The sequence below is a fragment of the Euprymna scolopes genome, chromosome 37, assembly GCF_053919585.1.
Source record: "Euprymna scolopes isolate OS-2025 chromosome 37, ASM5391958v1, whole genome shotgun sequence".
NCBI classification, from domain to species: Eukaryota; Metazoa; Mollusca; class Cephalopoda; order Sepiida; family Sepiolidae; genus Euprymna; species Euprymna scolopes.
This window is the reverse complement of record NC_136518.1, coordinates 10,488,449-10,514,000: the sequence shown is the minus strand read 5'-3', so window position 1 is coordinate 10,514,000 and position 25,552 is coordinate 10,488,449. Positions and strand designations below refer to the sequence as shown.

The window sequence follows — 25,552 nt, the reverse complement described above, 5'->3', positions numbered from 1 at the left end:
TTTATTTTGATAATGTTTTTATAATTTTGAAAGGTTGATACACCTACAGATGGTTTTTGTTTTATTGACAGTTTTATAGGTCAATCCTGTTCTTTCTCGGGTCATCATCTCTTTGCACTCAATGACAGTTTATTACACTTGGTTCTTAAAAAGTATTGGCTACCCAAATGAATTTTATACTGTTCAATCAAACAATTATTATCATAAACTTTGCCAGTCAACTTTTTGACACTTAATTAAAAGTATCATATTTTTAAAATGAAATTGTTAGTTGAAAGTACAGATTAGTTAAAAACACTTTCCCCATGTTAAGAATGGCTTTTTAAATAAAAAAATGAAAATGAAATGTAACTTTTTTCATTTGTTTTAAACAACCATTTATGACCCATTGGGTCAAATATTTAATTTATATGCTAATAATAAGGTCAATAAAACTAATTAAGACAATGCGGAAATGAACAATGTAAAAAAAAAAAAAGCAGAAAGTATTAACAATTGTTTATTTGGATCATTTAAACGCGGAAAAAAAAAATCAATTGGGATGCTGTAGATTTATTTGTGAGAAAATCGTGTTAAAATAACTAAAACGTAAACGCAAAAAAAAAAAAAAAAAAAAAATTGGTACGCTGAAAATGTACACAGTAAAACAATGTTTTATTATCGCGTTGATTATTTAGTATAATATATATTGTATATATGAAACGGGTCGATGATTATACATATTCTTTGTAATCACGTTTTGCGTTTGCTTCCCATATCTTGAAGTTGTTTTATTCAATAAATTTAAGATATTCACTTTTTTAAGGACGTCCGTTAGTTCGAACGAAACCGGTCCAGCGATTTGTGTTTGTTTACGTTGTTATGGGTTTATGTTTATGTACGTATGCGCAACCGGAACTTGTAAACCGGATGTTGGGTTACAACACTCGTTACAAGGTCATTTGTGTTTTATAATTATATAGATTTTTCAATAATGTCTTTTTTGTCAATTTTATTTCAATAAATCACTTCACAATAGAAATACTGAAGAAAAATAAAAGTGAAGGAACTGAAATAAGTCGTCCATTTTTATTTCGTCATAGTTTAAAAAAAATAAAAATTGTGACACTTTGAAATTTGAAAGAACTTTGGGGGCCTTTAGACCAAGGGTCACCAAACTACAACCCGCAGGCCAAATTTGACCCGGGAAACTGTAGCTTCACCCGTGACCCCTAAATCCTCTACTTTTCTTGTGTTTCACCAGGATTTTGAGTATGTTTCTAATTCAATGTCTTTTTCATTTTCAGATTCCGTTCTTTACACCCTCCATTCACAAATTTCACTAATCTTTTTTGCTTTTTAATTTGTAAGATTCAAATATGTGCACAATATTTCGCATCTTTTTGCTGTTGTTGCTTTCTTTGATAACTTTTTGATAAATAAACATGTTTCTTTTGTTTTTGTTCATTACGCGCGCACCACCCATGATTAACATGGAATGCTGAACTTAGTTTTTCGTCTTTTTCCGTTCTGGCGTGCAAGTATTGAATAGAATGATTATGCGGCCTGCGTTCGTCAGTCTTTCAGTTATCCGGCATGTAGTAAAAAAAGTTTTCTAACTGCTGCTTTAAGCTGTCAGATGTAAAGTCATTTTAAACTGGTGTTAAAATTTTTAATAAAAAAAATAAAAAAAATTTAAGCTGTATACAACCAATAATTTTTAACAGATTAAAACATTAACAATGATAGTTTGATAATTTGATTGAATTAATGATTTAATGACAAAATGAAATTTGACGTTCAAAATCCTATTTAAAACAAGAACTACCGAGGCACATTTATTAGATAAAGCTAGTTTATATAATTGTTAAATTTTTCTTTTTATAGCAAATGTTCACTTTAACGGAAACATTTAACCAGTATTCACGAGCCAAAGAGAATTGATTTATTGCAACATTTGTGAATGATAGGCATTTTTTTTTTCATGTGATAAATTTAATTAGGATTATTTGAATTCTTCGAACTACTGTTCTCACATTGAGTTTTATTCACAAAACATTTTGGTTGATGTAACCTCCGACTTTCTCATGTTGCAGCAATGAATATATCCCAAAATTATGAAAAACGATCAGGGTAGAAAAATAATTATTAATGAAAGCGTGATTTTTGAAGACAATTTTGGCCTAAAATTTTTCAGTTTTCAAAAAATAATTACCTCCCCTGTTACAACTTGAACTCCGTTTTTATTTTTATTTTATTTTTTTTAAAATTTTTTAATAGGAAAACTCAATTTCATTCTTGACAATTGCCTTTTATTCTGGTAAAAATTCTTCCTATTTTAGTGTTTACCATTGAGTTACCAGGAAAATTTGGTCCGACTTGTGATGGGTCGCTTGGATGACAAATCGGCACATGCCCGACGTTATGCCATTCAACTTTTTACTGCACTTCTCCAGGCGAATCCGTTTGCTTCCAACGTAAGTAAATTTTCACTTTGTTGTTTCTCTAAGTTCTCCATCTTACGGAGGGAGCGTTTCAGAATTTAACTTTGGACATTTTTTAATTTAATTAGTTGAGATTTTCATTTTCCCTAATCGTATATATGAAATAAAGTCAATTTTTCTTCCCCTATTTCTTGTATAGTTAACATTAAACACAAGATACTTGAAATTATTCAGTTTTAGCGAATAATATTCAGTTGAAAAATAAAATTTCATTTTATTGAAATCTGCAGTTAATCTGATCAACAGTTTTTATTTTCATTACTAATATAAGCGAAATATATATATATACACATGTTGAATTCTTTGTTGCACTTATATTGATATTAAAAGCTGACTTTTTCTATTTAAAAATTAATAAAATGGACTTAATATACGTGGTCATGGATATGAAAGCGACTAAAACGTTAATTAATTTGCATATTTGAAATCTCATTGATTTTTATGGTTTCTTATTAAATGATTCGTTTCATTTCACTTACGTTTAGTTCTGTTTATGCATGGTTCCTACATTGTGTATAATTGGATAACATTTAGGATGAAAACGTTTTAGCACATAAAATGTGTATATATATATATATATATATATATATATATATATATCTCACTGCTGATGCAATTCTCTTTCTATATAAGAGCCAGGTACGTCCAAGGATGGAATACTGTTGCCACATCTGGGCAGGAGCTGCTAGAAAGGACTTGTCCTGCCTTGATAGTTCAAATTAGACTTTGTAGCCTCGTAGGAGATAATCCTTTTCTCTTCCCTGCAACCACTATCTCACAGAAGAGATGTTGCGAGTTTGTCTCTGCTTTATCGTTATTTTCATGGAAAGTGTTCGATTGAGCTTTCACAAGAAACACTCGTCTAGCTGTAAACACTATCAATAATTCCCCCCACTCTTTATCTGTGCCTAAACCTAAATATAGATTCCATGAACAAAGCTTCTTTCTTAGAACTGTACGCCTGTGGAATTGCCTTTCATTTTCCTGCTTTCCAGCTGACTACAATATGGTTGTCTTCAAGTCTAACGTAAACAAGTTCTTGATGAGCCGTTCCACTTGTTAACAAATTTACTGAATTTCCATTACTAACTATTACTATATTGTCCAATTGACTAATGTACACTCTTTAACCCTTTCCTCGAGTGGCTTCTTGGCCTTGATAAGTGACGATCGATACCTATGTAAAAAAAAAAAAACACTATAAAATAAAGTTTTTTTTCTCTTGCTCTGATATTGATATTAAAAGCCCTCTTTTTCTAATTAAAACTTATTAAACAAACTTTTTAATATACTCTGTCATGGATATGTGAGCAACTACATGAAGATTACCTAATTTGTATATTTCTTTTAAAGAAGAATGTTAATTTTTATGGTTTCTTCTGAGATAATTGGTTCTATTTCACTATGACGTTGAATTCGATTTATGTATAGTCTCTACATTCTGCATAAGTGCGTAGAATTTAAGATTAAAACGTTCTAGCAAATGGAAATATATATATTGTCTGCAGAGTAGAAATTCTAATTATAAGGTTTTTAGCAAAAATAGTTACTAAGTGGTCAAAATTGAAAACGGTTGACTATGGCAGGGTAAGTTGAATAAAACATTATTCCTGCTGTTACTTTTGCACATGTGCAAAATCAAACATTTCAAAGTTACTTAATTTTTAACCTTTCGTATCCGTCTATCTGTAGCTCAGATGGTAACGATTTTAGAGAGATTAGACATTAAGTATTGGTTTTGATTCTCGCAAATGGCATGCAAGTCATATTTTTAATAACTTTTGAAATCACTAGCAGGCTGCCCGGCATTGCCCGGTCGTAAAATACGCTTAAATATGATATTTTGATTAATGCATATTTCGTATTTATCATTATACTAGCGAGGGATACCCGGCGTTGCCCGGGTGTTTGGAGGTGTGTGTGGTTTTGGGTAAATGAAAACTCCAGGAAGGGGGGGGGGGTTAGAAAAAAAAATGTTTTGGTAGGTAAGTATGAGGATCGAACCGGAACCCTTGAGGCAAAATTGTAAATTAAAGTGTGAAAAAAAAGCATCGACGTTAACCATTGCACCACTGCGACATACCAACGGAAACGCATTTGAATTTATTTAATTACTTAGAGTTGCCATGTGCACGTTTTAATGACTTAATGAGGTCAACTGTTGACTGCGGAGTAGCACTTCATTTACTGCGGAACGCGGGGGTAGGGGGGAAACCGGAAAATGCCGCCAGAATTAATTATAGGAAAAGGCTTAATCCACATGCGGCGAGCGAAAACTGTTGAATATTTATCTTCCCGAAGTCAAGCAAATTAAATAGACAGACGAGCTCCGTTGACAACTCTGAGATATTACGATTTACATGTGATATAAAAAGTTTTTAGGCGAGCGACCGCTTCTCTGAAAAAAGCCTTTTGTAGACATACAGAAAAAGCGAACAAACATACATACATTTTCGCTTTTATATTTATAGATTATGTTGGACCCAATATATAGTAATGATTTAAAGTTTATAAAAAAAAATTGACCTATGTGCCACCATTGAGAATTGAAACCAAAACGTTTAGCTTACGATTGACTTTTTCCTTTGACGTTAATGACTGTACCATGAAGACATGTTTACTGCAAAGCTAAAAATTAAAACATGAACCAATAGCTATTATTGTAACCAAGTTATGGGGTTGATATGCCGTTGTAGAGAAAGAGCCAAAAGAACGAAAAAATAGGACGATCAAATGACTCTTTGGTTAGAACAAACAAAGGAAAAAGTATGTTAAGAGATACTTATTGTTGTAACGGTCAGTTTGGAGTGAGCTGGCTGTTTATTTTGAAACACAGAATTCGAGATGAAATGACAGGCAGTTGTTTATTTTAGAAAACAAGGTTTGAAAGCTGATGACAGGCAAGTTTTCTTATTGTAAACAAATACAAACTTGTGATGTTTAAAGGGCATTGATGGATATGTATATATTCCTCGAACACAGTAAATGGGAGAAGAGAAGAGAGAATTCGATTTTGGCGAATTCAGATGGTGTTAAAGTTGGGCAGAGAGGGCTTTTGACTTAAAACACGTATCTCCAATGGCCGAAAAACTTATCTGAACTCGATTCACAAGCTACCGTTTTAAAATAGCTACAGCCAACTTCCTTCAAACTCTGAAATATTATTAGACCATTATTATTGTGACTAAACCCAGATTAATTGTTTATTCGTGTGTGGAATCGTTTTTATTTCCTTTTTCACCACACTAAAATCCACGGCTCTCTTATCAGCGATGTTCGCCGGTAAGCGAGTACACAACGACAGGTCCGGAGTATAAATTTAGACGATCAACTGATAATTCTGTCACTATCCAATACCAGCAACATTAAAACGGCTAAGAATTATCACCGGCAGTGGTCACTGGAAGGACGAAAATAGTGAGCTGCAAACTGCCAGAGTCGGGTCGTTTTCAGGCTGCCGTAATTGGAGTGGAAGAGTTCTGAGGTCGACCATCGTCTCAACCGACCGGCTGAAGGGGGTGACATTATGTTACGCATGCATATTTGTAATGCCTTCACCTGGCAAATTGAATTTTTTTTTTTTAATTTTCACACTTTTGCACCGATTTTTCTTGGTTAAAACCTAAATATAAAGTTTTGCATGGATACAAATACCCTATATATTAAGTTTCATGTCTGTAGAGCAAAAACTGACAAAAGGGGAGTTTGGTAGGCCAAATTTTTTAAACAAATATATATATATATATATATATATATATATATACACACACATACATAAATATATATAGAAAAAGGTTTGTGTTTACTGTAAGCTTTTTACCCAAATATAATGCAAGTATAAATCATGTAGAATATCTGCATGAAAATAATTACACGTAATAGTTAACTAAAGGTGATCATCCCATAAGAAAACCGAAAAAACTAATAGGGAATTAATTAAAATAAATGTTTATCATTCTCAACGCACTTTTGCCAGGAATTTAATGACGCACATCCATGACAGGAGTTGCTTTCTTAGTGTCTCACACTGTCAATATCTGCAACAGAGAGATGAAACTTTCAGTCATGAATGCATAAGTTCAGTCCTAACAATGCAATTTGCAATCCCATTCGATCCATTCGGGCAGAATAAAAAATACTTTTTGAACGCCTCCTATGTATGCACTTGAATTATAATTCTAAAATGTCATTGTAGTTGCAGTTCCATGAACTCACGGCGAATTACAATAAAGAAAATGACAAGCTTCAAGAAATGTTGAAAGAAAAGGCCAAAACTAATGGTGAGTTCATTTTCAGTTTTTTTTTTTTCTTTGTTTTTATTTTGTTTTTGTTTGTTTTTTTTTGTTTGTTTTTTTCTGTTTTTTGTTCACAGGAACTTGTGTGTGTGTGTTTTTTTTTTTTTTTTTTTTTTCAACAATTGTAACGCAAATTCAAAGTTTGAAGATCATTCTCAAACTCATATGTAGGTAAACAATGCATTTATTTAAACCGCATCAGACTTTGTCGGCACACAAGTGACTTTATCCATGAAGTTATCACCTCGAGCATGAGACTAGAGAAAACATGACGGTGACCAACTCAAAACTTGCCTCAGGATGCTGAACTGATTCTAGACCTCCATCTTTCTGCTGTCTGTCGTTGGAACCGCAAATGGCTTGCACTCATAAAAGACGCAGCTTTGGATTGCTGTGCCTGGTCAGCCAGTGTTCAGATTGTTGGAAAGAGCTGACCCAGAGTCAATGCTGCGACCATGACATGATATTAAACTTATGTCATTTTTATAAATTGATACATTAAATATGATTTATTGTATTGTTTCAACATTAGATTATTTGATGTTTGTGCATTTTATAAACCGGGCATATGTAAGTGGCTGCTTGAGTTTACCCAGAGCCTGATGTAAACTACTGGATTATGCAGAGCATCGGCGAGCAAATTTTGCAGATGTTGTGAAATAGAAAATAGCAACATTTATCGGATATGAATTAAAATAAAAAGAAAAAAAAATGGAAAAGTAAAAGCATAAAATGTAACCTTTTTTTTTTACTTGAGTGATTAAAAAGTAAATTTTATTGGGGGAGAGGGAGGTTTTCTTCCAATTGTAATGATATCAAACAATGTTTAGCAGTGAAATAAAAAAAAAAACAATGAAATTAAAAAAAAAAACTACTGTAATGTTTTATTTGTATTTTTTTTTCACAAGAAACACTGAAACTTTTTTTTTTGCAAGAAAATTTTAAGTTTTAAGAAAAATTTAAGAAAAAAATATTTAACAAGTTTTAAGAATGTAAATTTTTTTTTTTTTTTTTTCAAAAATTTATCAAGTCATCTGCTAATTATGAGGCTTCTCATTGGGTAATCCCGTTTGCGTTCATTGTTGCTTTCTGATTGGTTGATCAATTTGACCAGCGCTCGCCATATTCCTGTGGTTAACGTCTTGTTCAGGTCAAACCTGAGCAGACACTTACATGTGCACTAGTACTGAATGTTCACTAGTATGTAAATTTTAAGTGGCCACATTAAAATTTCAAACAGATTTAATGCATAATAGTATCACAAAATATATCATTCAACTGACAATCTCTCATTAACGCTTTGTTTGGGTGGCTTTTAGTCTTGATAATTTGTAACTCATTTATAAACTAGGAAGAAAATATGTATTATCTGTTCTGGTTCTGCATACGAGGGGTGTGCAATAAGTAATGCCTCTGACCCACTTCCAGTTGTCTGATCTAGCTGAAATTTTGCATGTGCAATGATTTATATCTCTACGGGTTATGTGGCAAATTACAGCTCTGAACTAATTGTGGTTTCTGTTTTACAGGTGTTTGAACTGAGTAAGGTGTGAAATGGAGCCTGTTGAATGTCGAGCAATGATCTGTTTTTTGCATTTGAAAGGATGCACATCACAGGAGACTTTTGATGAAATGAAAGAAACTTATGGTGATAATGCCCCATCATATGACCTTGTAAAACGCTGGCATTGTGAATTCAAACATGGCCGGAAGTCTGTGGAAACACCTCCCAGACCTGCCCCCCCCCTTCTGCCATCGCTGAGACATCTGTCCGCTGTCCGTCAAGTTGAGGCTGCCATTTGGGAAGATCGGCGCATTACTATTCGCCAAATAGCCCAAGATGTCAAGATTAGTACAGGGTCTGTGGAAAGTATCATTCATGACCATTTGCATATGCATAAGGTGTCTGCCAGATGGATTCCCAGGTTGCTCACACCATTCCAGAAGCGAGAATGCGTCGAGTGCTCGAGGATGAATTTGGAGATGTGCCAAGAAGATGAGTCAAAGTTTTTCAAAAGACTGATTACACAGGATGAAACCTGGGTCTATCACTATGATCCAGAGACCAAAGCCAAGTCAATGCAGTGGAAGCACTTGGACTCACCACCTCCAAAGAAGGTAAGGGTGCAGCCCTCTGCTGACAAGGTCATGCTCACAGTCTTCTGTGACCAGGACAGAGTAGTCATGACAGATTTCCTGGCAAAGGGTACCACTATTACAGGAGCCTATTATGCTTATCACTTTTGAGGAAATTAAGGGAAGCTATCAAAATCAAGAGACGGGGCAAGATCAACAAAGTTACCCTTCTCCTGCAGGACAACGCTCCGGTCCACAACTCGCATGTCATCAGATCAGAAGCAGGGGCGTGTGGTTATGAAATCCTGCCCCATTCTCCCTACTCTCCTGACCTTGCACCCTCTGACTTTCACCTCTTCCCAGCCATGAAGTTGTTTTTGAAAGGAAAGCGTTTCCCAGATGATGCAGCCTTGATTTCTGAAGTCAAGTCGTGATTGGAGGACCAACCCACGGTGTTCTACAAAAACGATCTCCAGAGCTGTATCAAACAATGGGAAGAATGCATAACTCTGTGGTTCCTATGTAGAGAAAGACTAATAAATGTGCCAAGTTTTGTTGCCCTACTGCTATGGGAAGTGGGTCAGGGACATTACTTATTGCATGCCCCTGGTAGTTTTTTCTGTCTTTGGTCAATCAAGACGAAGTCCTTCAAGACTGAGGCAATGTTAATTTTTGTTTTAATCCAGAATACGTCTTTATGAACTGGTAAGTTATGTGGTTGACAACTATTAGGGAAAACCTGACTGAACTATTGTTTTGAATTTTATTTATATAGTTATATAACTTCTTTTTTTAATTTTATTTATAGATCCCCGCTTTGAACAATTTGAGAAGGATTGGGCTGAGCATGAAGCTAGTCTGCAGGAAGCCTTGAAAGATTTGCCTTCGTTTGATGCCAGTGATCTTGAAGAATTGTTTGGTGATGAGGAAACGCCAGATACGTACGTCTAGTTTTACATTTTTTTTTTGTTTTTTTTTTAACTTCATGAGAATGAGTTTTTCTTTTGTTTCGAAACACAAATGCAGAACAGTAATATTTGCTCTTTTGGTTTTTATAAATTATTTTTAAATTCAGTTTTAAAAGCTTCAAAATGATTTGTGAATTTTGTACGATCACAGAAAAATTGCTTTGATGACAATTTTATATTTCTACTAGCAGGCCGCCCGGTGTTGCCCAGTCGTAAAATATGCATAAATATTATATTTTAATTCATACAGAAACTGAGACCTATGTATGCAAGTATTATGCTTTTTTTCTAAAAACTTCACTTCTTGAAAGTAAAAAAAAAAAAAAAAAAAAAGATAAGACAGACAAAATCCGACCCCCTCCCTACATACCAATTTTTCAATTTTATACCATTAGCAGCCTGTTTTTCCAGATGAAAGCTGATTAAAAAGTTTTCCACTTCTGAATATTCTATATACCAAATTTCAAGTCTGTAGATCAAAATATTCTGCAATTTAAAAATTTTTTTTTTTTGTGGCTATTTTCTGCCAATTTTTTGTGGCTATTTTCTGCCAATTTTTTGTGACTATTTTCTGCCAATTTTTTGTGACTATTTTCTGCCAATTTTTTGTGACTATTTTCTGCCAATTTTTTGTGACTCTACCAATTTTTTTGTGGCTATTTTCTGGTATTTGTATAATTCCTGTGTATTTTCTGGTATTTGTATATTTCCTGGCTATTTTCTGGTATTTGTATATTTCCTGGCTATTTTCTGGTATTTGTATATTTCCTGGCTATTTTCTGGTATTTGTATATTTCCTGGCTATTTTCTGGTATTTGTATATTTCCTGGCTATTTTCTGGTATTTGTATTTTTCCTGGCTATTTTCTGGTATTTGTATATTTCCTGGCTATTTTCTGGTATTTGTATTTTTCCTGGCTATTTTCTGGTATTTGTATATTTCCTGGCTATTTTCTGGTATTTGTATATTTCCTGACTATTTTCTGGTATTTGTATATTTCCTGGCTATTTTCTGGTATTTGTATATTTCCTGGCTATTTTCTGGTATTTGTATATTTCCTGGCTATTTTCTGGTATTTGTATTTTTCCTGGCTATTTTCTGGTATTTATATATTTCCTGGCTATTTTCTGGTATTTGTATATTTCCTGGCTATTTTCTGGTATTTGTATATTTCCTGACTATTTTCTGGTATTTGTATATTTCCTGGCTATTTTCTGGTATTTGTATATTTCCTGGCTATTTTCTGGTATTTGTATATTTCCTGGCTATTTTCTGGTATTTGTATATTTCCTGGCTATTTTCTGGTATTTGTATATTTCCTGGCTATTTTCTGGTATTTGTATATTTCCTGGCTATTTTCTGGTATTTGTATTTTTCCTGGCTATTTTCTGGTATTTGTATATTTCCTGGCTATTTTCTGGTATTTGTATTTTTCCTGGCTATTTTCTGGTATTTGTATTTTTCCTGGCTATTTTCTGGTATTTGTATATTTCCTGGCTATTTTCTGGTATTTGTATTTTTCCTGGCTATTTTCTGGTATTTGTATATTTCCTGGCTATTTTCTGGTATTTGTATATTTCCTGACTATTTTCTGGTATTTGTATATTTCCTGGCTATTTTCTGGTATTTGTATATTTTCTGGCTATTTTCTGGTATTTGTATATTTTCTGGCTATTTTCTGGTATTTGTATATTTCCTGGCTATTTTCTGGTATTTGTATATTTCCTGGCTATTTTCTGGTATTTGTATTTTTCCTGGCTATTTTCTGGTATTTGTATATTTCCTGGCTATTTTCTGGTATTTGTATTTTTCCTGGCTATTTTCTGGTATTTGTATATTTCCTGGCTATTTTCTGGTATTTGTATTTTTCCTGGCTATTTTCTGGTATTTGTATTTTTCCTGGCTATTTTCTGGTATTTGTATTTTTCCTGGCTATTTTCTGGTATTTGTATTTTCCCTGGCTATTTTCTGGTATTTGTATTTTTGTCTTCTACATTGTCTCGAAATTTAGCTTACATGTTGGTCATACTGCATACACATATGCGATCTTTGCGTTGGTTAACCGTGTTTACAGTTCTCAGGTTTTAATTGAGTCAACAAATTACTTGAAATGGTTGCCATGATCGCATCTTCTACTTGGTGCAGATTGCGAACCTATGTGACTTATTTTTCACCATTTCTTCAAATCCAGAGCAAGTTGGTTGATGGACACCCAACTGTTCAGAAATGTCCGATCAAAAACATTTTGTCTTCATCTTTTCCTTGGCTTTCCTCTGCCTCGTTTGCCTTCTAACATACCTTTAAAGCATAACTTTGACTGACCAATCGTGGATCATTTGAAACGGCTAAAAAGTTTAAGGGTTTTACTTTCTATTTTATCAAATAGAGGGAGTAGGGAAGTAGTTTGACAGAGGGTGGATATTTTGGTTTTTTTGATCAGACGATGTCCCCTAATAAAACGCATTACGTGATTTTGAAACACCTCAATGCGATTGGCTAGTTGTTTATGCCGTTTAATAAAATGAAGTCCATATAAATCTACCGGGAAGACATAAATTTAATAAACTTTTACTTTAACAGTTATCAGCACCCCTTTTGATTTTAGAATGGTGCAGTGTTTTTGGAAGCCGCCCAACCCAGCCCGATTTTGTGTTTTAATCATGATCACTGGAGAAAGTCACTTCATGCCCTAAATAAATGAATTGATTAAAATGATGAAATCTTAAAATATGTCTCTTTTTAATTAGACATTTTTTTTTGATCATTGGAAACCCAATCATTTTTTTTTTTTCTATTACAGAATTTTAAAAGCGATGCTCGACTTGATGGAGAAGAAAGAGTATGTGAAATGCAACCAATATCTTTGTGTTTCGAGAGATCTGTGGCCTGACAATGCTCTCTTTGCTTTGCCGGAAGGTTCACCTACAAAAAGGTATGAATTCTTTGTATTTTTTTTTTTTTTTTTTTTTTTTTTTTGCAAAGTTGTAGTTTTTTTCCCCTCGGAATGTGTATTTTTGCTTAAATTGATATCTGCTTTTTTTCCCCCCCTTAATCGAAATAAATACCATCAAAATCAACACATTTTTGCCAACACAAGTGCATTATGACAGTAAGATAAAAATCTTTCGTTGTGGCGGCGATGAAGTCATTGAAGGCATTTTTGATATCGCTTAGGTTTTCTAAGCATTTTTCACGCAAAAAGTTGTTGAAATGCTTGAAAAAGTGGAGGAGAATTGGGCCATTTCTGTTGACTAATGCTCAGTGGTGTTAAAGTTTCTCGTGCATTTCATCCATTTGTTGACAGTACTTCTTCGCCGTAATGATTTCAACTAAATTCAAAGAACTACTGGATGAGACCGGTTGCAGATCACCAAACTATCAGCATGACCTTCTTTTAGTCTAACTCTGGCTTAGATTAAGGCTTTTAATTGATCGTTGGCCGATCATTATGCTCCTCATCAAGACTCGTCACCACCACAAAATTTCTTAAACCTCCATTGTGCTGTGCGTTCAGTAGTGGTTCCTGGGCCAAATGCTTCATTGAGATTGTGAGCTGTTTCAGCAAATTTTCGGTCTAGCTTGAATTGAAATAAGAAAATTGTGCAATTTTTTTTTTTTTTTCCATTTTGTATTCAACGTTCTGAAAAGAAGACATAAATGTTTTAAAATGATTGTAAATTAAACGATTTCATAGAGTGAAAAACACCCTTGGAAATGATATATGATGTAAATGTATTATAACGGAAACATTATTTGAAATCAAAATTAAAAATCCTGCCAGAACTTTCATCCCAACGTAATAATTAAAATAAAACGGACTTTAAATCCTCATCGCAAAAATACCAAAAGATAATGTGGTTACTTTTCAGCTACCTTACAAGCCGTTTCTGAATTTTTAAGATGAGGATTGCTTATTTGTATTATTATTCATCGGACTACTGTTCTCATCTTGAGTGTTATTTTCACAATGTTTCAATCGATATAACCTCCGACCTTCTTCAGGTGTATCTTGTTGAACTCAGGAATTTGGACGGAATTTCGAGCGGAACCCTTTATTTACTTCATGGGGGTAGTATAGAATTCGATACGATATGGGAACCAATAATTATAAACAATAGATAATATATACCAGTAATAAGTATAGAGATAGATATACATTAATATATAGTAATAATTAGTAATAAATGGGGATATTTACAACTAGAAATAAAAAGTACGTTTAAGGCTCCTAAAATTCGTACTAAAATTGTCCGTAAGGACCCGTGGCGCAGTGGTTAAATTATTCGAGAAATCAATTGTAAAAGTGAAATTCTCCTCAAGGTTGAAGGTTCAATCCTCAGTGTGACCGACCGAAATATACATTTGCAAATTACTTAGGACCTCTATCCAGTCATGGCTGATGGAACAAGAGCACACTACCCCCGTGAAGTGAATAAAGGGTTCTACTCGAAATTCCATCCAAATTCTCCGACTTCGACAAGATACACCTGAAGAAGGTTGGAAGTTATATCGACCGAAACGTAAAAATCACACTCAAGATGAGAACAGTAGTCCAATTATAATATACCTTACAAGCATTTATTAATTTCACTTTTTTTTTTCATCCCCACATTCAATAAAATTTCGATGACTTTGATGATTACGCTCTGATTTTTTATTAATCAGATGTTGATTGAAATAAGTGCAGTAGCATAAAATATATTGATTTTAAAAATCCTATGTAAAAATGATTTCATTCTAAAATTAAATCCAACAGAATGCATTTCGTATTCTTCAAACAACTTAGCCATTTTAATTAATTGATCGAAAAGAGAATTATTTTGTGACCCTCGAACATTTGAAAGAAATTTGGAAGCCTTTAAACTCTCAAATAGAAAGTGATTTTAAACTGGCTTTAAGATTCTTAGCAAATTATCATGGATTAAAAATTTCAGAAGTCGTTTACATTGAATAATTTCTAGTATTTTTAGCTTCAGAAACAATGGATACTTTCTGAAGGAATGTAGTAATGAAGCAAGGTTTGTACTATGACTAACTTAGCATTGCTGGAGTCAAGAAAAATATAAAAAAATGTTTTTTTTTATTAGGAGTTAAGTGATTCATAGGTACTTATACAGTTTAATGAAGACATTAAAAAATGAAAATATTGAAAAGTTATATTGTACGTATCCATTATAGATTGCGGTTCTCCCAAAAAAAAAAAAAAAATTCACTTAATTTGATCAAGTAGTTTTTTTTTTTTAATACAAGAAAACAATTTATGATACCAATCAAAAAGTAGCCATGTTTCGATTTTTAAGAAGAAAAGCTATGATTTCACATCACGTGTTGCCAGGGACGCTGGGAAAATGGTGGGATCCTTCTACCGCTCCAGAAGATATCTCACTACTGATGCAATTCTCTATCTGTATAAAAGCCAAGTACGTCCAAAGATGGAGTACTGCTGCCACATCTGGGCAGGAGCTGCTAAAAACAGCCTATCCTGCCTTGACAGAGTACAAAATAGACTTCATGGTTTAGTGGGGGATGCCCTTTTCTCTTCCCTGCAACCTCTCTCCCACAGAAGAGACGTTGCGAGCCTGTCTTTGTTTTATCGTTATTTCCATGGCAGGTTCTCCTCTAAGCTCCAATCTCTCATCCCCCCTCGCCAATCTTTCACGAGAAACACCCGTCTGGCTGAAACTGCTGTCAATAATTTTTCCCACTCTTTATCTGTGCCTAAATCCAAACGTAGATTCCATGAGCAAAGCTTCTTTCTTAGAACTGCACGCTAGTGGAACTCTCTGCCGCTTGCCTGTTTTCCACCTGACTACAACTTGGACATCTTCAAGTCCAACATAAACAAACTCCTGACAAACCGCCCCCTTAAGTAAGACACTCTATCAAAACCCCCAATACTAATGATTACTACAATACTATCTCATTGATTACTGTACACGCAATAACCCTTATCTCTGAGTGGCCTTCGGGATTTGATAAGTGATGACCCCCATGTAAAAAAAAAAAAAAAAAAAAAAAAATCATGTTGCATGTTCTAAAAATCCAAACATGGTTACCTTGAGTGTGTTGTCATAAAAATGTGTTTTTCTGCTGTAAAAAAAAAAAAAAAAAAAAAATTAAAAATAATTAGGTGAATTTTTTTTTTTTTTTTTTTTAGAACTTCAGTCCGAAGCATGTACGTACAATATAACTTTTTTCGATATTTTCATTTTTTTAATGCCGTGATTAAACTGTACAACTACAGATTCATTTATGTAATGGTAGTATGTAGTTTTTAATTTTTAAACTTGCACAGAAAAAAAAATAATTTTAGTTGTAAGGCAGACAACTTTTTTTTTTTTTTTTCTGTTGATTTGGATTTAAAAAAAAAAAAGAAGTTTTTAAATTGTAACGAATTCAATAACATGATCGATTAATAGCACATGAAAACTGGCTAAGTTTTATCAGCTTAAATGCTATCTGGGTCTGAATTTTAAAATCTGATGCGATAACTTTATATGTTAGTTTAGTTAAAACAAACAAACTGTTCCTTTAGACCATACTGCTATTTTTTTTTAAATAGCAGTTAATAATTTATTAATTTATATAATAATTGTTTGTACCTGAGATGAAGTCGTTTCAGTTTTTACTTTTTAAACTAATACAAAAACAGAAATAAAGTTTTAGTGCATCATGCGGTTTTTATTTAGAATTCGACTTGATTAAAAAAAATAAAATAAAATCTTTGATATACATACTCATCACGAAATGTCATATTAAAAAAAAAAATCATGTAAAATGATCAAGTAGTTATTTGTTCTAAGAAAAGCAAAATATTTGATTTTTATACATTCAAAAAGTTTGTTTGGATACAAAATCTTAGTAGTCGAATTGAGTTGTTGCCCTTGAATTTTAACGCATTCTAAAACTTGTTGAGTTCTGCCTTGCTCATTGTTAAATTTGATTTCTTTTTTTAAAAAAAAAAACAACAACAAAAGCTTTATCAATTTATGTGATTTTTGGAATATGACGTCTTCGTTCTATGACGGGTACATGTAACAGCATGGACAGCTTACACACAAGTACCAAGCCGTGAGCAAACTGACGTCACGTTAAGGAAAAAGAAGACAATTAAAAAATAGCGCGTTTCATAAGATGATTGCATGAGACATCACAGACATAACGAGAAGTCATGCATGACGCGGATGTAAAAAAAAAAAAAAAAAAAAAGAATTGATGTTCTTTTCTATTCTTAGTCTACTTTGTGATTGAAATTACGTGTTGGTTCCTGGACTCTTACATACCGACTAGTAATGGGACGATTCCGTACGAAATTATCGATTCTGATTCTTTATAAATCTATAAATTACAACTATAAAAATGATTTCTTTTTTTTTTTCTGATTACTGTAAAAACATAATAAATGTGAATATATTTTCTCAAACGTAAAAGGCGCACTTGTAGGGGATGATCTATCGATTTTAACTTTACTGGTAGTTTAAAATCGGTAAATATATTTTTTTTTTCAGTAATACCAGGCACAATGGAAAACAGGCACAGTTTTTCCAATACCGATTCTGATACCCCCCCCCCCCCACACACACACACAAAGTTCTGATTTTTCTGATTAATCATCCCTACACTACACTAAATTTTTTAAATGACTTTCTATTCAACAGTTTAAAGGCTTCCAAATTTCTTTCAAATATATGTCATCAATAAAGATTTTTTTTTTCCTTAAGTCAAATTCTAAATAATTCTAATATTTTTTTTTTTTTTTACATAGGCATCACCACATTATCAAGGCCCAGAGGCCACTCAAGGATAAAAGTGTACAGTAGCAATTATATAAGCCATTATTCCATTAAGTGTTTTTATTCCATTAAATAATCGATTAATCTATCTATATATATATATATATATAAAAATGTAACTCTTGGTTCGTTCGCAATTAATAGTCTAAAGAACCACTGGACGGATGGTTTCCACGTTTTGGTAGAATATGTTTACTATACCCATGTGTGTTTTTATATATTTCTTTTTAATTATAACATTATACTTAATTTTTCTATAATAAATAGGTGTTTTTCTTTGTACCGATAGGCCATTTTTTTTATTTAGGGACAATTATTTATTACCGCTTCCCGTCACGTGACCAGTGTTTCCAATTTAGCGGTTTTCCTGCTAGATCTGGAGATTTCGTTTGCAATCTAGCGGGGAATTCTAGAAAATCTGGAGATATTTGGCACCCACACACCCGCAATTTTAGATTAAAAAATAAAGAAAAGCGCTTGAAAATACTTTAAAACATAAGATAAACTCATTCATGTAAGTAAAAAAAAGTAGCATTTATTGCCTTTGGTAACAATTATTTATTTGTTTTGTTTTTCACCTTTTTTTTCGGCTAACCATTCTTAAATCTCGCTATAAAATCGATTTTTCCAAGTACATTTTAGGTGGGGGGGGGCATTCCAACCACCAAAGTTTAGTTTAAAATACGATCTAAGCAACCCCGCTTAATTTAGAAGTATTTTGTCGAAAATTGTAAAAAGCAAGAAACAACAGCAACAAAAAAAAACTTATACCAATACAGTAGAATTTAATTATCTACCAACCTAAATACTTTTAACATGCTAAAACAAAGTTTGTTTGTTTTTTTATTTTTCTAATTTCAAAATATGTTGCATCATTATTGTGATGTTTAATTTGCAGTATATTTCAATTTAACTTTTATTATAAAAAGTTTGAGTTTATGATTTGTTTCTTGCAAAAAAAAAAAAAGTACCCTCTCTGAAAAAACAGGTAAAACTAGCTGATAAAATATGTAAGCCTTCTGGGGAGCTAACCCGCTTCAATATAATTCCAGAAACATATAGTGAGAAAACATGGAACATTTTATATATTGAATATACTATATTTATAATTTTTTTATGGTAGGAAGTTAAAATATGGAGTTTTTTTTGGGGTGGGTGGGTGAATTAGCGATTTTTGAAAATTTCAGATGATAAAAGTTAAAAATCTAGCGATTTTCTGGAGATTTCTTTCTCCTGATCTCGCGGGTTTTTTTAAATCTCAGTTGCCAACACTGCATGTGATATCACTAAAAGGATATTTTGGTCTCAACACTACAGGCTTAATATAAACAGAATGTGTTTACAATATTGGTAAATTTTCAATGGGTTTAATCACATGATTAATGTAACCATGTGATTGAAATTTAATTTAAATTAACCACACATGGTCGCTTTCCTATCAAATATTCATCAAAAAATGGTAGGTACAGACAAAATGAATGCCGTGTATAAACATTTTGACCCCTTCCTTTACTTAAATATTTACCAAAATCAGGAAATTAACCATTTTTAATCAAAATTTCAGTATTTATCAAATAATGATCGCAGAATATAATGAACTAATTATTTTTACTTAACTCTTAATGAAATTATTTTTACTTAACTCTTAATGAAATTATTTTTACTTAACTCTTAATGAAATTATTTTTACGTAACTCTTAATGAAAATGTTTTATTTTGTTTAAACAAAAACTACCTTTACTAAATTTATGGTTTTCAGTAGTAAATAAAAAACGCAAGAATTTATTTTTGCTTTTTTTATATAAATAAAGCATTGTAATTTGTAACAATAAAAAATAATTTTTACAGGAACATTATGGAAAAAGCCCCTGAAGTTTGTATTAATGAATTCGATATAACTCGAAGAAAAATGAATTTCTCGCATACTATTCAGGAAATTAAAGATTCAATTAAATTCCTATTTCAGTCACCTAAATTATTTAGGGTGAAATGAGTTTAGGAATTTATAGCCAAACCTAAATATTTAAAAAAATTTTTTTTTGCTTAAAACAAATAGCATTAATACAGTAAGTTGGGTAAAATTTGCATAGAATGCTCTGCTTTACGGTTGTTGTAAAAATGGAACGGAAATTTGAATTTCGTTCCTTTTTAAATTCGGTACATTTTTACATTACGTCCAACTCGTCGTTCACATTCGACACGTCAACTTTTATAGCTTTTCGGGTATGCTGACAAGGTTAGGGGTGTCTATTCCGAAAGCCATTCTTAACATGGGTAGATTGGAGTGTTTATTCGTTGTAAACGTACCCGACAACCTATAAATGCCGACATTTCCAATGTGAATGGTAAGCTGGACTTATGTAAAAAATAACAAAAAGATATACGAAACTGACTTTTTCGTTTAAAAACGGAATTATTTCCCTTTCGTTATTAACTTTTTTTTTTTTTAAATATTCTGTGTTTTATATACATAAAGTACAATTATTGAATGTTACTATTTTGATTATATTCGTTTGGGGGGGGGGCAATTAAAAAATTAAGAAAGATTAAAACGGAGCGAAATTTAAGTTTCTGTTCCATTTTTACAACAACTGTAAAACAGTGCATACACAGCAAATTTTATCGTAATTTATAAGCATAATATTGAAACACTAAATCAACATTTTATTTATTTTTTTGCATAATTAATGATGGAAGTATTTTTCTGTTTATTTTCTGAACATCTGTTAAAAAAAAAATAATAATTTGTACATTCTCTTGAAAAAAAGAATCAAACTTTTCTCTACTTTCACCTATTTACAGTGTTCATGTAAAGCATTCATCTGTTCTTTTTATAGTAAAAATTCCATTTTCAAAATTTCTTTAAAAAAAAAAAAAAAAAAAGTGCAAGTTTTCCTGAAAAAAAGACTTTCACCTAACAATTTATGGTAAAAAATTAATCTTTTTTTGGGGAAAAAAATAACTTTTATTGATTAAAAAAAATTGCAAAAAATAATAAAAGTAAATAAACGAACAAAATACAATTTTTCTTGAGGAATGTGTTCCATTTTAACAAACTGAGCCACAGCAACGCGTGGCCGGGTACAGCTAGTAATAAAATAAAAATGCTAGTCACATAGAGGTGAGAAATACGCACACACAATTTTATTAATGTGACATTTTCTTTCCTTAAGAAGCTAATTTAATTTCATTTGTTTTGAACCAAAACTTTAAAAAAAAAAAAAATTAATAAAAAATTTCTTTGGTTTTCATTAAACAGTTCTAAAGAAGGTGAATCTATAAAAGATCCCAACCAGATCATCAAGCAATTCAAGAACATTTACATGGGTAAGTTGTAATGGATTTTACTTTTTTCATTTCAATAGTTAAGCATCCTTAGTAAGTATGCGAGTTAAAACAAAATAACAGGAAATTTTGAGAAAAAATTTAATTTAAAAAATTAACCCTCACTAAAATTTATACATTACAATCTGGTATTTATTTTATTTATTTATTTTTTTGCTTAATTATTCAAGAAATTCAATTCTACTCAATTTCAAGGAAGATAAGTTTGATTCGAGAGATGGTTGAAAAAAAAAAAAAAGAATTAACATGTCTATTTCAAATCAAGCTTCCAATTCTCTTCTTTGAAATTGAAAATGTTGATATCTTTCGGGCTTTGATTTTTTTTTTTTTTTAATAGAAATCGCTAGTATAAGCTAAGTATACTAGTTAAAACAAAATAACGGTATTTTGAGAAAAATTCACATGTGATGTTAAAAAAATTTGCCCTCACTAAAATTTATACATTACAATCTAGTATTTATTTTTTTTGTTTAATTATTCAAGAAATTCAATTCTACTCCATTTCAAGGGAGATAAGTTTGATTCATTCTTTTTAACGAGAGATGATTGAAAAAAAAAAAAGAAGGGAATTAACATGTCTATTTCAAATGAAGCTTTCAATTATTATCTTCCTTGGAATTGAAAATGATATCTTCCAGGCTTAGATTGTTTTTGATAGAAATCGCTTCAAACAAGTCATGAAGACAGCTGATTTAAAGAGCTTTAAAAAAAAGAAAGAAAAATATTACTTCAGAGGCAAAAACTAGCCAACGATAGGTGTTAGGTGGATAGATTACAACACAGAAAGCAGCAATTCTTCCTCTTTTGTCAGAAACACTGTTCATGGAATGTAAGGACTAAAGGACAAAGGGAAGCGAGATTGAATTTCTTAAACTTCTGACATAATTAAAAAGAAAATTCTAGATTGTTTTCCGTAAAGTTTTTGTGAGCGCCAATTTTTTCAAGTGTTCCTTAAAGTTTTCCAGTTATTTTTAATTGGCATAGTTACTACAAGCGGCTATTTATAGAAGCACGATTCCCTTTTATTTCTTTCTCCTTTTGTACAAGATCTGAAGGCCTAAATCTGTTACTTCACGAGGGAAGAGAGAATGCTAAAAAAAATATATAAATGTGTATATATATTTATATTACACATGGCAGCACGGTCCAAAACAAGTTTGTCCACGTAATCCTGAACACTTCTGACGATACCGTTGACTCGACACGATCCTGAACGATACTGTGCACTCAATACTATCCCAAACAACGTTGTCAATCGATTCGACATAATCTTGAATGACGTTGTCAATTATGTCGACACGATCCCTAACGATACTGTGTCCTCGACACGATACCGAACAACGCGGATTACAAACACAGTAACACAGGGCAATCTTTTTCAACTGCCCCCAAATAATTTATCCGCTTGGTTTTTATAGCTGTTGGGTGAAACTCTATCATTGCTGTAGGTAGGATGGATGTAGCTCATTGATAGACTTGTTTTGCAATCGAAAGGTCCCAGGTTCGCTTTTCGTTGCAGGTAGGCCCGACTCATACACTGGCACACAATTCTTATGCGCTTCCATGTGTGTTCATCACAAAATCTTTTAAATAAGGAATTCATAATGTTGTGGTACTTATAAGCATACAAGGATATACAAGTGCAGTGGCATATCATTGATAAGTTGAGAGAAGATAATTTGTGCATAAAGTGTAAGATAATGGATGCTGATAAAGTGTGGTAGGTGTGGCTATTGAGGTTATCGAGAAGTTTTCCCTTGGAGCAAAGTGTGGAGCAGATGCTGGTAGTGTGATTGCACGAATTAGAGTAGAGAACTTCTGCAAATCTGCAGAGCATTACTGACGTCGATCAAAGGGAAAAGTCTATCAAGCATGTGTACGCAGTGTGATGCGTGCAAGGTTTTTCTTTTTTAACCCTAAATTTTTCCTTCTTACCGTGCACTATAACCTGCGTGTTGAGCAAGAAAAAAAGTGGTAGTAGGTAGGCTTGAACCCGTATCGTGAAGGAGGAAAAGAATGTGAAAAAAAACCTGACGTTTTTGCCGTTGGGTCCATCGCCAAACCAGAAGTGGCTAAAGGTTTAAATTAAGTCTAGTCAATCGAAAAGAGGGGATGACTTTTGAAAATATTAGCAAAAAAAGCGACCCCACCCTCCTTATAGAAAAGTGCCCAGTTAAGGGTGAAGGAATTAATGTTTTTAGCTAATTTTTTGATATTTGTCGTCTGAAGGGTCAAGCTTCAAAATGATACCAATCTTGTGAAAGTCTTCACCTCTGTCGAAAGTTTTAGGCAGACATACAAACATACATACATTTAAACAGATAGGTGAGATTTATATAATAGATGGCCTATTTTAGCTAAGCAGTAAACCATGGTTTGTCACTTTCTTTGTAGAAGCCAAGAAAATGAACTGTGAAATTGTCTGCACCCCAGAAGTCCAACAGGCTGAAGCAGAAATGACATATGAATTGAAAAAACAGCAAGTTCTTGTTATGTACTTGAAGGTAAGTTTTACAGCAATGTGAGTTTGCTGATGGTATTTTATTTTTAAATTCAGAAATGGATTTCCACCTGAATTGCTAGAACCTACCACTTATGAGTTCTCCACTATTTAGCAGGATTCTGCTTTTGGTTATAGTCAGCTAACATACTTCCTAACTTCCAGCGTAGCTCTACTGGAAGAGGTGACAAGGCAAATCACTTCTTTGCTTTTTTTTTTTTCTCTCTCATGCCTATAGCTCCTTTGTGCAGGTTTTTCCAATATTTTTATTTTTTGATTAGCATATATTAAATAACTTCAAATAAAAAAACTTATAAAAATTTAAAAAAATTTTTTTATAATTTCATAAACCTATTTCTTATAAAATTTAAAATAATAAAAAAACAAAACTTTTTAAAAAAAAATTGTGTTATTAAAAGTGGAAATAAAATCTTATTTGTACCTGTATAATTTTGTCAATTTTTATTGTATATATTTCAATAGTGTCTTTTTCTTATATTCAATAAATCGCTTAATCATAGAAATACTGAAGAACAATAAAAGTGAAGGAACGCATTTGTCGTGTTATCACGTCTGGTAGCGCTACGCAGGAAGTTAGTAAAGGAAATGCATTAGCTGACTATAACCCTGTATTTTTTGTTAATATATATATATATATATATATATATATATATATATATACGAGCAAACAGTTAATAAAATGTTAAAAACACATTTAATCTGAAAAGGAAACACTAGATAAGTGGATAGTTCTTAATCCGTGGAGTTTCAAAGAAATACTCTCCTTCTCATCAGAGGGTAGGAATTAGCAAAATGCGGGATCGGATTTTACATATAAAAGTATTTGATGAAACAACAAGTAAGTCAAAGATCTTACTTGAAAACAAAATAAGTTCTTCAGTATTTCTATCGTTAAGAAAAAGGTGATTACACATGAATTGATAGTCTGGTGGAAGATAAATAATCCAGTGACGGTAAAATCCAAATATATAACTTCAAGAAAGTTAATTGAATTATTATATATATATATATATAAATTTGTTGCCTACCTTACCTTAATGTATTGTTGCTATTTGTCCGGATTAACTTTCCTTTTCTCTCACTTTATTTTATTTTGTTAAATTTTATCGCTAGCAGGATGACGTGATGTTGGAATTTAACGAGGAACATTATTTCCTTTTTCCATCATGCTCATCACACTGTATTACCGATTTGTTTTGTTTACTGCCCCATAATAGTTGAGAAAAAAAAAAGACATGCAGTGTGTCGCGTTTACAACAAAATTATGAATGAAAGGTTTTTTTTATATTAACTTATATTGATCGGACTATTGTTCTCATCTTGCGTGTTATTTGTGCAACGTTTCGGTTGGATTGTCCTTTGACCTTCTTCAAGCATGTTGGTTGTTTGGAAAAGAAAGGAGGTTACTGGCTCCGGAGATATTTTCGTATTCTGTGAAAGGTTTATTGTTTCTGAATTTTTGAGACGACGATTTATTATATATATTTTTTAGATTCTTTGGACTAATGGGCACTTGTACAGTTTAATGAAGACATTAAAAAATGAAAATATCGAAAAAAGGTTATATTGTACGTATCTGTTTTGGACTGAAGATCTCCGAAAAAAAATTTCATTTAATTTGATCAAGTAGTTTTTTTTTTTTGTTTTTTTACATCGGAAAAACACGTTCTTATGAGAGCGTGTTGAAGTCAGCCATTGTGAACATGCCACAGGGAGATAACTCAATGTAAAGTGGCGACACTCCCTCCCCATCTTTAATTCCAGCTTTTCTTTCTAAAAATCAAACCTTTTGCTCGGTATCATAAATTGTTTTTTCGCTGTAAAAAAAAAAAAAAACCTACTTGATGAAATTAAGTGAAATTTTTTTTTTTTCGGAGAACTTCGTTTCATAACGAATATGTGAAATATAACTTTTTTTTCAATATTTTCATTTTTTTATGTCTTGACTAAACTGTATAAGTACCGACTAATGTTCTCATCTTGAGTGTTATTTTCACAATGAAAGGATCAGTGAATACATAGTGAATAAGGTACCGATAAAATTCAGTTGTAAGTTATTCTTCTGGAGGTT

At 32.2% G+C, this 25,552-nt stretch overlaps 1 protein-coding gene across 2 annotated transcripts in view; it reads left to right on the top strand.

Annotated features, from left to right (window-relative positions):
• The window catches only part of LOC145261079 (condensin complex subunit 1-like), a 125,660-nt gene that overhangs the window by 55,053 nt on the left and 45,055 nt on the right, over nucleotides 1–25,552 (top strand). For both annotated transcript variants that reach the window (XM_080119258.1, XM_080119257.1), the window contains 6 exons: nucleotides 2,322–2,456; nucleotides 6,679–6,763; nucleotides 9,663–9,795; nucleotides 12,623–12,754; nucleotides 20,875–20,942; nucleotides 23,355–23,464. In XM_080119258.1, coding sequence (XP_079975384.1) covers nucleotides 2,322–2,456; nucleotides 6,679–6,763; nucleotides 9,663–9,795; nucleotides 12,623–12,754; nucleotides 20,875–20,942; nucleotides 23,355–23,464 — 663 coding nt within the window. The remainder of the gene's footprint in view (nucleotides 1–2,321; nucleotides 2,457–6,678; nucleotides 6,764–9,662; nucleotides 9,796–12,622; nucleotides 12,755–20,874; nucleotides 20,943–23,354; nucleotides 23,465–25,552) is intronic.